Source organism: Dama dama, chromosome 8 (genome assembly GCF_033118175.1).
Source record: "Dama dama isolate Ldn47 chromosome 8, ASM3311817v1, whole genome shotgun sequence".
Lineage (NCBI taxonomy): Eukaryota > Metazoa > Chordata > Mammalia > Artiodactyla > Cervidae > Dama > Dama dama.
Genome location: NC_083688.1, coordinates 2,875,046 through 2,887,404, shown reverse-complemented (window position 1 = coordinate 2,887,404; position 12,359 = coordinate 2,875,046). Strand labels below are relative to the sequence as shown.

At 61.4% G+C, this 12,359-nt stretch overlaps 1 protein-coding gene across 1 annotated transcript in view; it reads left to right on the top strand.

Moving 5' to 3' along the window:
* CAPZB (capping actin protein of muscle Z-line subunit beta) overlaps positions 1-12,359 on the top strand; it is a 138,578-nt gene that overhangs the window by 109,065 nt on the left and 17,154 nt on the right. Inside the window, exon 5 of the mRNA XM_061148052.1 lies at positions 12,128-12,269. Coding sequence (XP_061004035.1) covers positions 12,128-12,269 — 142 coding nt within the window. The remainder of the gene's footprint in view (positions 1-12,127; positions 12,270-12,359) is intronic.

Sequence of the window (12,359 nt, the reverse complement as noted above, 5' to 3'; positions counted from 1 at the left end):
CTCTCCCCTTCTGGTTCTGGGGCAGACGGAGATCAGCCCGGGGCTCAGAGACCTCGCCCCTGTCTTGGGCAGTGCAGGCCAGTGGTCACTGCAGGTTTCCTGGGGCCAGGTTGTTCCACAGGCCGCGGGGCTGTGGGCCTCACCTTTCACCCTGTCCTTCATGCCTGCCCCTCCCTAGTCTTGGCCTCTCCCGCAGCGAGGAAGACTCTGCTGTCACCATGGTGCTCCTGATGGAGAATCTACCTGCCATTGCAGGAGACGCGAGGTTTCAGTCTTCAGTCTCTGCGTCCGGAAGGAGGAAATGGCAACCACTCCAGCATTCTTACCTGAGAATCCCATGGACAGAGTGCGCGCGTGCACACACACACACACAGAAGGAAGCCACAGCGCTACACACACACTGAAGGAAGCCACAGCGCCACACACACACACACACACACACACACACACACACACACACACACACACACACACACACACACACACACACACACACACTCTGAAGGAAGCCACAGCGCTTCTCCATGGAGCCTTCCACCTACCTTCCTTCAGTTCAATTCAGGCGCTCAGTCATGTCTGACTCTTTGCGACCCCATGGACCGCAGCACGCCAGGCCTCCCTGTCCATCACCAACTCCCAGAGTTTACTGAAACCCATGTCCATTGAGTCGGTGAAGCCATCCAACCATCTCATCCTCTGTTGTTCTCTTCTCCTCCCGCCTTCAGTCTTTCCCAGCAGCAGGGTCTTTTCAAATGAGTCAGCTCTTCGCATCAGGTGGCCAGAGAATTGGAGCTTCAGCTTCAGCATCAGTGCTTCCAATGAATATTCAGGGCTGAATTCCTTTAGGATGGACTGCTTGGATCTCCTTCTCATCCGAAGGACTCTCAAGAGTCTTCTCCAACACCCACCTTCCTTACACGTCAGCAAACGGGCTCAGAGGGGGGGCTCGGCCGGTGTCCCTGGGGCTTGAGGACTGTGACAGGCAGGCCCTCCCCTTTTCTCGCCCGGACTGTAACTCCTGCTGCTCCTGAATCCTGGGATCCTGGTGGGTCGAAGAACTAGGACCTTGTGCTAGGCAGACTAGAGTCTGCCTTGTGCTCTGGCCTCTCGCCCACTCATCCCCTGACAAGGGGCTGGACGCTGCCCTTGGGCTCCAAACCCCGCCCCCGCCCCGTGCTCTGAGACGCCTCCAGGGCCCCGTGTTCTGTGGCTCCCAGCAGGAGGGGCCCTCCTCTACACCAGGGAGGAGCACTGAACTCCGCTCACGGAGGTCGGTCGTCTGAAGGGCTGGGGAGTCAACCAAAGAAAAACGAAAACAGGCCAAAGGCACCCTTTCCTGCCGTTCCACTCTCCTGGGCCCTCCTCTGGCTTATGTCTTCAGCCTGAGCTGGGAGTGAAGACAGCTCCTGGTTCCCGGCCCTGGTCCCCAGCCTTCTTCTCCCTCCTGGCGTTCTCCTAACAAGATGCGGGGAAGGAGACCACGGTGAGCGTGGAGGTGGAGCTGAGCCGCGACCCAGCCACGCGTCCTGGGCCACACCAGGCCTGCCTGCCTGAAGAGGGGGGCTCACCAGCCCCAGAGGCGTCTCTGTGCCGTGGGGGATGGAGGCTTTGTCACCATCATCCCAGAGGAAGCCCTTGGCTTCTGTGCTTGGGCTCCAGGCTTGGATCGCCCGGCCGTCGAGGTTCTGACTCTGTAGGGATCAGGATGAGTCACCGGCATGTCGCAATGATGTGGTCTGAGCGAGAGGCCAGGCCGGGACCGGACGGACCAGCAGCCCCCCCGGTGCCCCCTGCCACCTGTGCACAGGTTTCTGCAATGTGGCTCAGAAGTGCCAGCAGTCGGGAGCATGCCTGCCTTCCCACAGCGGGCACGGGGCGCCTGGGGCCCCAGAGAGTGGAGCCAGGGCTCCTGCCTGGTTCCGTGAAGCCCGTTCCTCACTCCTCCCGCCTCCCTGCCCTCCCATCCCTTTCACGATTACTGCGTTCCTGCTTTGCCATTGCTAGTGACGGAGAGGGATCCTGGTGGGAAACTTTCCCAGGAGAATAACTGTTAAGCAGCTGTTGATTGCACAGGTCTGATTTTAGATCGGAACAGTCCATTTGCTGAAAATCCTCAGGAGATGACAGGCGGGTTTTGCTGGAGTGCTGGCACTGGGGGAGGTCATGGTCTGCTCGCCAGTCGTCTGGAATGTCATCATCCCCCTTCCCAGACCCTCCCACCCTGGCCACCAGCGTCCCGGCGACTCCCAGTCTCCTCTGCCGTGGCCCGAGGTGCTGGGGTGCAGGGAGATGGAGCGGGAAGGGCCGCCTCTCAGGCAGCCAGCCCACGGGACGCTGCTTTCCTGGCAGAGCCGTCTCCGCTTTCTCAGGCCCAGGCCTGGGGCAGCTCATTGGTCCCCAGACCTCATCACACGGCCCCAGCGAGCTGTCTCCCTGGGGGAGACCTAGCAGAGGCCGGCGCTTGCCGCTGCCAGAGAAGCATCTCATTGCGGTGTGAGCCGCCAGCAGGCTGCCGCGCACCCCGCGGTCAGCGCTTTGCGTCCCCAGGTTCGCAGAGAAGAGAGGAAGCCTGCCCCGCTCTGCCTCTGACTGGGCCCTCGGTCAGCCCAGGTTCTTACGAGCCCAGATGTTCTAACCCAGGGGCCTGGCACTGCTTTCTCTCAGACATGATTGCTCCCATCTGTGCCAGGCAGCTGGCCCCACGCTCTGCGATCCTCGGCTCTTGGCTCGCAGCAGATAATACCTTCAAACATGCGGTTGCAATTTATTGGCCTTATAAGTTAATTTCAGTGGGTGTGCAATTGATTGAAATCAAAGCTTAATGAAGGCCAGAGTCAGGGGCGGAGGCACGGGGCGGGAAGGCACTTTGTGTTCTCCCTTGCTTCGGGTCCGAGATAATCTTCAAACGCTTTAATTAGGTTTTCTAATCAGCCCCTCTTGTCTGGAAGAAGTTTACAGAGTGAAATGAGGCTGGCGCCCTGGTGGCAGGCGCGGGGCCCGCGAGCCTCTGCCGGCAGCAGCTGGGGTGCCGGGCCCTCTCCCCCCGGTCCTCTGCCTCCTCTCCCTGCCCTGTGGCCGTTTCCGCTCCTTCCTGCTTCCCTTCCGTCCCCCATGCCTCCGTCAGATGGTGCTTGAGCAACACCAGCCGGCAAGGGAACACCCCACTCCAGGGGTCTGTAGGGAAACAGCGTGTTGCCCAGGTCTCTTTGTGTTCAAAACTCAGACTTCGCACCCTGGGCCCCAAGGGACCACCTCTTCCTGGGGTGTGAGCATTGGGCCCGGAGGGTTTGGGTGTGTGGGTCCCGTTGGGACTCGGAGGTGGCAGCGGGAGGCTGGCTGCTGAGATGGAAGTAGCAGAAGTGTGCATCCGTGTGCTCACTCAGTCGTGTCCGACTCTGCGGCCCCACGGGCGGTAGCCCGCCAGGCTCCTCTATCCATGGGGTTCTCCAGGCAAGAACACTGGAGCGGGTTGCCATGCGCTCCTCCAGGGGATCTTCCCGACCCAGGGATCACACCTGCGTCTCTTGTGTCTGCTCCATTGGCAGGTGGGTTCTTTAGCACTGGTGCCACCTGGGAAGCCCAGCAGACCCTCCCAGGAGCTGGCTCTGACCCCAGGACTGCGTCCGGGTCAGGCTACAGAGTAGGGAGGAGCTGTGCTGTGGAGGAGGCCGGGCCGCGGTTCTCTGCTGTGTCCTTGCTGACTGACGGTGGGCCAGTGGTCCCCTTGCTGAGTCTCCGTTTCCTTGTCTCTCAGTCAGCCGCGCCCATCCTGGTGTGGGGCGCTGTTCCCCTCCCAAGGCTCCCCTTTGTCCACTTGCCCTTCCAGGGTAACAGAATCATCCTCGTTGGGCGGCAGTCCCGTGCGTGGAGGTCTTAGGGCGGTGTGTTTGAGGTTGTGGCCGTGGGGTGGTGTGGGTGCAGACGTGGCGGACAGCGGGCTGCGCTCAGGAGGCTGCAGGCTCCGCTGGGGCCCGGCCCCGGCCCACAGCGAGGCCGCGAGGAGGTCTGCTTCAGCAGTGGGCTGCCGTGGTCACCGTGTGTGGTGACGGGAGGCAGTACTCAAGACCGAGCCTCCAGGGTTTCCCGGGACCCCGCGGTGCTCTCGGAGGTGCGGGTGCCACGGGGGTGGGCCTGGAGGGCCCCTTGGTGCGCAGCAGGGGCGAGGGGTCCCCAGGGGAAGAAGGGAACCGAGGCCCAAAAGACTCGCTTGATTTGGTAAGCGCTGAGCAAAACCAAAACACGGGCACGGTGGCGGGGAGAGCTCCTACAGCGGGACCGGGGAGGGGCCGTGGGGGCCCTGGAGTGGCGGACGTCCCGACATCGCAGGCCGGAGGTCCCGGGCTGGCCTCTGGGAGCTCGGACTTGGGGGGCTTCCTGCGCTCCCTGATAGGAATGGTCACGGCGCGGAGACTGTCACGTAGACACTGCAGTTTAAGCCGAGCTGCAGCCTCCCTCCCAGAGCCTGTGGACGAGGCAGGGGGTGCACCAGGTAGAACCCTGGGCCTTGAGACCCCGGGGGCTCCCCGGCCCGTCGCTGGGAGATGAGGTCCCGGTGTGACTCGGTGCTGGGCGCTGGAGGCGTTCCTGGAGCCCGCACCCGGTTCCCTCCACGGCCTCGGCTGTCCCCTTCCCCTGGAGTGACTCGGGCCGCGAGCACGGCTCTTCTGAGTCCAGTGAGTCCTCCTGGCGAATCACGGAAGCTCAGGTGGTTGTGGGCAGCCAGGCCAGGCTGTGTAACCAGGCCAGGAGAGGTGGGTGGGCTTCTCTGAGCCGAGGGGCTTGCTGGCGTGGCGGGAGAGCGCAGGCTGCTGGGACAGGAGGGTGGAGAGAGGCGCAGAGGCCCTTGTCCGGTGTGGCCGGGGTGTCGTCCTCCGTGCCTGGCGAAGGGGCTGGGGGTCCTGACGTACATGGGACAGCGCTCACTGTACGACCTCCGCCGTCCCCCAGAGGCTTTGCAGACTGGGGAGGGAGACCCTGACCTGGGCTCCTCCTGGCCTCCTTCCTGGTCCCGCCCAGTCTCCTAGTCCGACTGAACGGCGCCTGTGGCCTTAGGTTACCCTGTGTGTCCCACCCCAGAGACGGCCAGTCCAAGCTCCCCAGGTCTCCAAAATCGCAACCCAGATGGGAGACAGGTGGGAGCAGTGAGCGGCATAAGCTGAGGTGACGGAACTGTTGAGGACAGTTCTGGGGCAGGTGAGGCCTGGACCGCCTGCTTTGGCCCTCCCCCTCGCTGTCTGCCCCTTTGGATTTGTCCAGGGGGTCCTTGCCCAGAGGTGGAGGGCCTCTCTGTGCGTGGGGGCCCTGCCCAGAGGCCCTGCCACGTCTCCCCTTGCTGTGAATCCTGTGCTCCGGGGACACAGGGCTAGAGGCGGGGACGTCGCGTCTGCTCTGAGCTCATCAGCAGCATAATTAGTGTTTGAGTTTCCACGTACGTTCTTCGTATCTTCAACCACGCGTCCATCGGAGGGCCTCTGAGAACCCGCCTTGCCTGTGGACTTGGGCTAAGGGAGAAGGCCAGGGTCGCCTCAGCTGCCCTGATCTGATCGCCTGGGAGGCAAGCGGGGAGAAGCCAGCCCGCCCCGGGGGGAGTTGAGTTGCTTCCCGCTTTCGTGGGTTAAGTTTCTGAGGTGGGGGCGTCAGCGGCAGTACCCGGAGCCCCTGCAGGCAGGGTCCAGACGGCCGCCCACTGCTCCCAGCCTGGAGCCCAGTGATGGCCCAGCCACCCGGTCCCCTCCGCCGGGTCCCGAGGCCGTGCCCAGGGCCTGCGTGCCTTGGCACTCATTGATTGTCATCTGCTGGAAGAAAGTTAAATGGAAAACAGGAGCATGCGGAGAACAACTCCATTTACGGACAGATCCCCGGTCAGCATCAGGGACTGGCTCCTCCAGGGCTCCCGGGCCTCCGTCCCCACGTGGCGCCGGGTCACGCGTCGGACTCTGTGGCTGCACGTGTTGGGGTGAAGCAAGGATCTGCTCCCCCTGGCGGTGGGCCTCCCCGGTCCTCCCGGGCCCCCTGGGAAGCAGTTCCGTGCAGGTGTCCAGGGCGGTGGTCTCACAGAGGCTCAGCCAGCAGACCCTGCCGCCCCTGCAAGTGGAGGGCCCCCCTTTCCAGAGCTCCCTGTGTAGGGTGCTCAGGGCCACCTGACTCTTGGAGACCCCTTCCTCCCTGCCCTGACTTTGCTCCTCCACCTTGCGCCAGCTGCGTGGGGGGGTGAGCTTACCTAAGTCCAGCCTCGCAGGCTGAAACTGGGCCAGCGGAACAGGGCGCATCTTTGGGGCCGCCAGCTCCCCCTCCTCCACCACGTGACTCGGGCACGTTCCTTTCTCTCCCAGGGTGTCCGTGATCTTAACTCTAAGGTAACGTACGGAAACCCCGTGACAGCTGGCAGCCTTCGGGCAGTGGCTCCGAAGCTCCAGAATACCTTGACTGTCCACGTCGCCCTGGGGAGGGTGGCACCTTCACGGACAGCTCAGAGATGCCGAAGGTGCTCGCGGGGGCGCGGTCGGATCCCAGGGCCGCTGTTCCTCTTCAAGGACAAACACAAAAGCCTTGTAAAGCGGCTGTAAAGCGCGTCAGCCGCCATCCAGATGTGCCCCGCTGAGCGCACCCGGCGGTAGAGCAGCGCATGCCTGAGCCCGTTAGCCCGTCTGCCCTGGCAGCGGCTGTACCTGTGTGTGCTGGGGCAGGCTCTGGACACGCTTCCATGGCGGAACCGGCGTCCCCGGAGGTGCGTGTGATGAAGGGGTTAGTTAGGAGGCTGCACCTCTGCTCTTGGAGCCGCCCTCACACCAGCCCTCCCGCAGCCTCCAGATCCTGGAGCGTCGTCAGGGTCAGCGTTTCCATCTTACGAATGAGAGCGCCGGACGGGCCCCACGCACCCCCTCGCCTTCCTCCTGGCTTTATTCAAGGACGCCTGCTGCAGAAGCGCACAGCCTAGCACCTGGGGGCGGGGCCTTGTGCCGCCCCCTCCCCTGACTGGTCTGGGGGGTCATTGCCCTGCCAGAGACCCACGGCCACGCCCACCTCCCGCCCATCCCTGGGAGGCGGCTTGCCCGCTCCTGGCTGAAGGACCGCAGGTCGGAGGGAAGCTGTGCAAGGCCTGTGCCTGCAGAGCTGTGCTGGCCGTGGCTCTTGTGTGGGGGTTGTGGCGTGTGATCGTCACCTGCTGGGGCCTCTGCATTAGAGCTGAGTCCAGCCCGGCTCCCAGGAGGCGATCTGACGGGCAGGAGGGAGGCCAGACTCAAAGCCCGTCCAGTCCCGCCTTTCCTGTTAGACGCGCGGCCCCGTGTTGGCCAAGGCCGGTCACAGCCCAGACTCCTGAGCCGAGTTTCCATCCCCGTTTCCACGCACACCTCAGCCTCAAACACCCCTTAAAGCTATGGGAGCGGAATAGGCGGTTGTTTCTTATTCCTTTCTTTCGTGAAGTAGATCATTTTGAGAGTGAAGCATCGCATTACATTTTTCCCTTTTTCTCTTCTCTGCCCCAGAAGTCCTGAGGTTGGAGACTTAGGATCATAGAATCTGTGTGTGTGACCCTGACTCTGGCCTAGTGGAGGAGGGCATTTCAGGACAGAGGAAAGGCTCTCTGGGGAGAACAGAATCACGGACACCCCGGGCGCTTCACTGACCCAGGGGGAGGGTCTCACTGTGAAAAGGCCACCCACCCAGGCGCTCCACCAAGGTTGGCTATGCAGGTCAGCGGCCCGCCGCCTGAGGGCTTGCCTGCAACTCCTGGCTCCTCCAGCTGGCCCCTGGGGACTCGGCCTTTTGGAAGTTTATGAAACCCGGTTGTAGTCAGCACGATGTTTTTCAGATGGTGGGACTTACAGAGTCAGTCCAGGTGCCCCCTGACCGTAGTCCCTGCTGTCTGAGCTCCACTTGGCGCCTTTTGCTTTAAGACACGTTCCTCTCTGCCGGGGTTGTCTTGAAAGCTACCGAGACCGGGAGCCCATGGTGGATGGAGCCCCCTCTCGAGTGGACTGCAAAGCCACGTTTTCCTCTCGATCCTGGGCCGGTCTGGGCTACTCTCCCATCCGCCTGCTCCTGATGATCCTGGGATCTGAAGGGCTCGTGGTTTCCTGGCTCATCTTGCCATGGCGGCTTCTTCACTGTGTCCCCACCCACTGACTGAGCCTTACACCACGTGTGTGGGTTTCAGCCCTCACTTCCTGAAGGCCTGAGAGAAGCCCAGGGGGTTCATTTTGGGGCGTCTGTGTTTTAACGATGCTCCCCAGGTGGCCCGCTTGACCGGAGACCTCCGGACCGTTCCCATTGAGCCCAGCTCAGCCGGGCTGTGGCCGTGATCCTGGGCCTGTCTGCCCTCCCAGGCGACGGGGTCCCTGATGGAGCCGGGTCAGAGCACAGGCCACCGGGCGAACCCCATTCACGCCCCCGGCGATGGCTGAGCCACCTTATTGAAATGGCATGTTAGCATTTAAACAATATTAATACTATTTGACTCATTAAACATACAAAGGCAGTTAAAGTGCTTCCATGTGTGCGCTGTTAGTTCTGGCGGGAGACTCCTCAGATGGCTTTATGTGGTTTCAGACAACATTTTAGCACATTCTTAAAATACCCACAAAAGCCTTTATGTAAAAACTCATAAATGTGAACCACATAAAAATTATTTTTTTTCCCCCTGTTTCATGTCATTATGATCAAAGTAATGTAGGTAGGAATAAGTTTCCAAAAACCTGTTGAGGTCCCTTCTTTAATTAATGCTTCGTGCACAGAGCAGGGCCGTAAACAGGGGGACGCGGGCTGTCTGTGCCCCGTGGGCGCCTTGCCCCAGCGGCCAGCGTTCTGGGCGGTGCTGAGCCAGCCCTGCCTGCTCACTCATTCCTGCTCCTTTTGTCTTGGAGCGTCAGGTCGAGACTTGCAGCCACACAAGTCCCCGGAGGTCCCTTTAGGAGGAGCGGAATGCGAGTCTGCGCTCGAGCCGCACCAGGCACCACGGCCCCTGGGGTGCAGCTGCCGTCATCGCTTTATTATGGACCGTACATTCGGACACCACCCACCGGAATACCGTCCCCGCTGTTAAAACCAGTTCTGGGCGTCACGTGGCCCGACGAAGGTGCCGTGATTCCCACCAAGTGGGGAGGAGCCAAGCCCAGCCCAGTCCCCTTGCTGTGCTTCCAGTTACACAAAAAGCAAGCGTCTGGACACAGACCGGAGGGAGTTTGGAAAAATGAGGTTTATGGGGAATGTTAATTTATGGTGTTGGGGGCGAAATGTTAAATTTCTTTTTCGTAGAACAAGGTTGCAATGACCTTTTTTTTTTCTTTTTTTAATTTGGAGGAAAAGACTAGTAACCCCCATGAGACCAGACTCAAGCTTGCACTTGACCTCCTGTGTGCCCCACGTTTTGAACCTAAAGGGCCCTGGCCAGGGTGGCCCACGGGGCAGTGGACACGCAAGGGAGACACTGCCCCCGTGGGAGCCGGGAGCGGGCCGGTTCCGCCTTCCGTACCAAACGCCGCTGTGTGGTTCCTCCGGAGGAAAACAGGAATCAAGGGAGGGGCCTGGAGGGCTCAACCACAGACCGCCTGGTGCTGGGTGAAGGGGCGAGGGCTGTCAATCTGCCAGGCCCTCGGCCTGCCCTGCCCCGAGCCCCAGCACAGAGACCAGAACAACCGTCTGGTCTGGGGGGCAGGTGAGGCTGGGCCCGCGGTGGGTGGAAGGACGCAGACGCCGGCCGGGCTCTGTGCCTCCGCCCCAGGGTGGCCAGTGGAGGGAGGGAGTTGGTGGCCCACCCTTTCTGTCTGCGCGAGAAAAGCCGCGTTTCAGAAGGTGGTGTGTTTTCCCTTTTGACGTGGGGCTGCTCTCCCGACACGCAGACAAGCAGGGAAAACCATGCGTTGGGAGCCAGCCCCCTGTCACCGCTGGGATGGGCATCGGCAGGTCTGCTGTGGGCTGCCCGCTCCTGCCCGGGGTTGCTGCTCTGCTTCCTGGTGGATGGGGGGTGGTGGGGGCACCAAAACCCAGGAGAGCGTGTGGGGGCCCCGAAAGACATGCCTTCCGCTCACCTGCGTGAGGGCCTGGGGCGATCCGGGGGGCCCCGCGTGCATCCAGCCCGCTGCAGGCCGGGCCAGATCCAGGTGGCCCCGTGGACAGGGGGCGTGTCTCGGGCTCTAGGCCAGAAGCCTTACCTGCTGGGTGTTTGGAGAGAGATCTGGAACAAGGGAGAGAGCCTTCCCGAGCACGGTCCCTGAGTGCCCGGCGCTGGCCGGTTTCCTGGAGGTCACTGGGCCCCCACAGCGGGTCTCTTTCTTCTCCCATGCTTTCCCTGCACTGCCGCCCTGGCCTGGAACCGGAGTCCTCCCTGGCCTCAGTCTTCTGACCAACATTCGGCCTGAGGGCCGGCACCTCCTGCTGTCAGCCCACTCCTCGCAGCCGGCTTGCCCGGGGACACGAAGCCATGAGTCTGACCTGACAGTTCATCTGCGTGGGTAGAGTGGTGATGAGTGGTGGGGGCAGCCTGCCTGAGGGGTCCTGGCAGAGCAGGCTCTGGAGTGTGGAGCCTCGGGCACCCAGCCCAGGGGGCCGCCCCGGGCCTGCAGCTCAACAGCACAGGAGCACCTGCCTCCTCCATCTGACTGTCCCTGGTCTTACCCTGGCGTGGATCACACTCTGGGGCCTTTGCACAAAAACTTTTAGTCTGAAAGAGTTTTGGATTTATAGCAAAACTATCCAAACAAGAATACGTAGAATTATTGCACACCCATCACATGCATTCTCTAAAGAATACCATTTACCATTTATATTTTTTGTTATGTAATAGCATCATCGAGGTATGCTTCTGACCGCAGTGGCTTCTCCGGCCCACGGGCTCCAGGGCTCAGGGGCTCAGTAGTCGGGGTGCTCAGGCTTAGTTCCCCTGCGGCTCGTGGAATCTTCCTGGACCCGTGATCGAACCTGTGTCCCCTGTGTTGGCGGAGGGATTCTCACCCACGGGACCACCAGGGAGGCCCTCTCGTGTTGTTTTTGTCACTGAACAGTCCTGGAGTAGGTGGTGTCCCTGTGTCACAAAGAGACCGAGGCCGAGTTCGCACAGCCGTTGGTTCTGGATGAGCCGCCGTCGGGTGGGCGGGCGCAGGCGCGGGCGCAGCTGGTGACTGGCAAGCAGGGACGGGGACCCGTGTCCGCCTGACACCCCACCTGCGCGTTTCCGTGCCTGCCCGCTGCTCACGTCTAAGGCCGTGCACGGACCAGGCCCTGCTGGAGGGACCCAGAGTGTGCCTGCTGCACCTTCCACACGGGGTTAATTGGGGTCAGAGAGGCCACAGACTTCCTGGTAAAGGATGTGTGAGCCGCCAGAGGTGAGCTCCTCCCAGGGTCTTCGTCGGGAGGCACTGCACGCCTTTGCCTCCTGAATCCCTCAGGCCTGCATGCACAGCCGCTGCCTTCTACCCTCAAACTTGGGATCCTCTCCTGATTCTCTCGGCTTCCCTGGCCTTTCCTTGGCCTCTTGCATTTGAGCTGCGTCGGGAGCTCTTCAGTATCGCCGCAGACCTGCAGAGGAGGCCAAGTTCCAGCCTCAGTGTCGCCGCCGGCTGCTCTGAAACACCCATAGGCGCCCCGGGGAGTGCAGGCCCTACAGCTTCCAAGGCAGGGAGAGCCCTGTCTGCGCTCGGTGGGAGGGTCTGGACCGGCGTCACTCTGCTCTTTTCTCTTTCCGCCTGTGAAATAGCCATCTCAAAAGATAGGAATATCAGGCAATACTGATGACTCAGTAGTAAGGAGCCCCATTGAGTGTCTGTTACACGTCACACACGTTACCGGATCCTTCCTTTGAAAGTAGCGTGAAGCCTGGAGAAGTTGAGTCTGCTGCTGGCGTAGGCCGCAGAGCTAGAGTCAGGGGCAGCTCAGATGCAGATTCATCTCAGGACTCCTCGTTCTGTGTTCCTGGCCCCCTGGCCCCAGAGAGTGCCCCATCCTCTCCCCTGCCCAGCAGATGCTCAGGACACAGGCATAAACCACCCGTGGCGTCCCCATAGGGAGGGCCTGTAAACCCAGACGAACATCCAGACGACTCTGGGCCACACACCCACCCCTGGGACCTGGGTCGGCGATCTGTAGTTTGACAGGCTTGACATCTAACAGGATGTGGGCCTGTTTCCTGCAGGTATTTTGAAGGTGGTGTCTCATCTGTCTACCTCTGGGATCTGGATCATGGTTTTGCTGGAGTGATCCTCATAAAGAAGGCTGGAGATGGATCAAAGAAGATCAAAGGCTGTTGGGACTCCATCCACGTGGTGGAAGTGCAGGTAAGGCCCCCCTGGTCTCTGGCCCTGGGGCTGCTTGATAAGGAGATGTTGTGATGTATAAAACCCTGCTCTTCCTGCAAGTGCCCACAG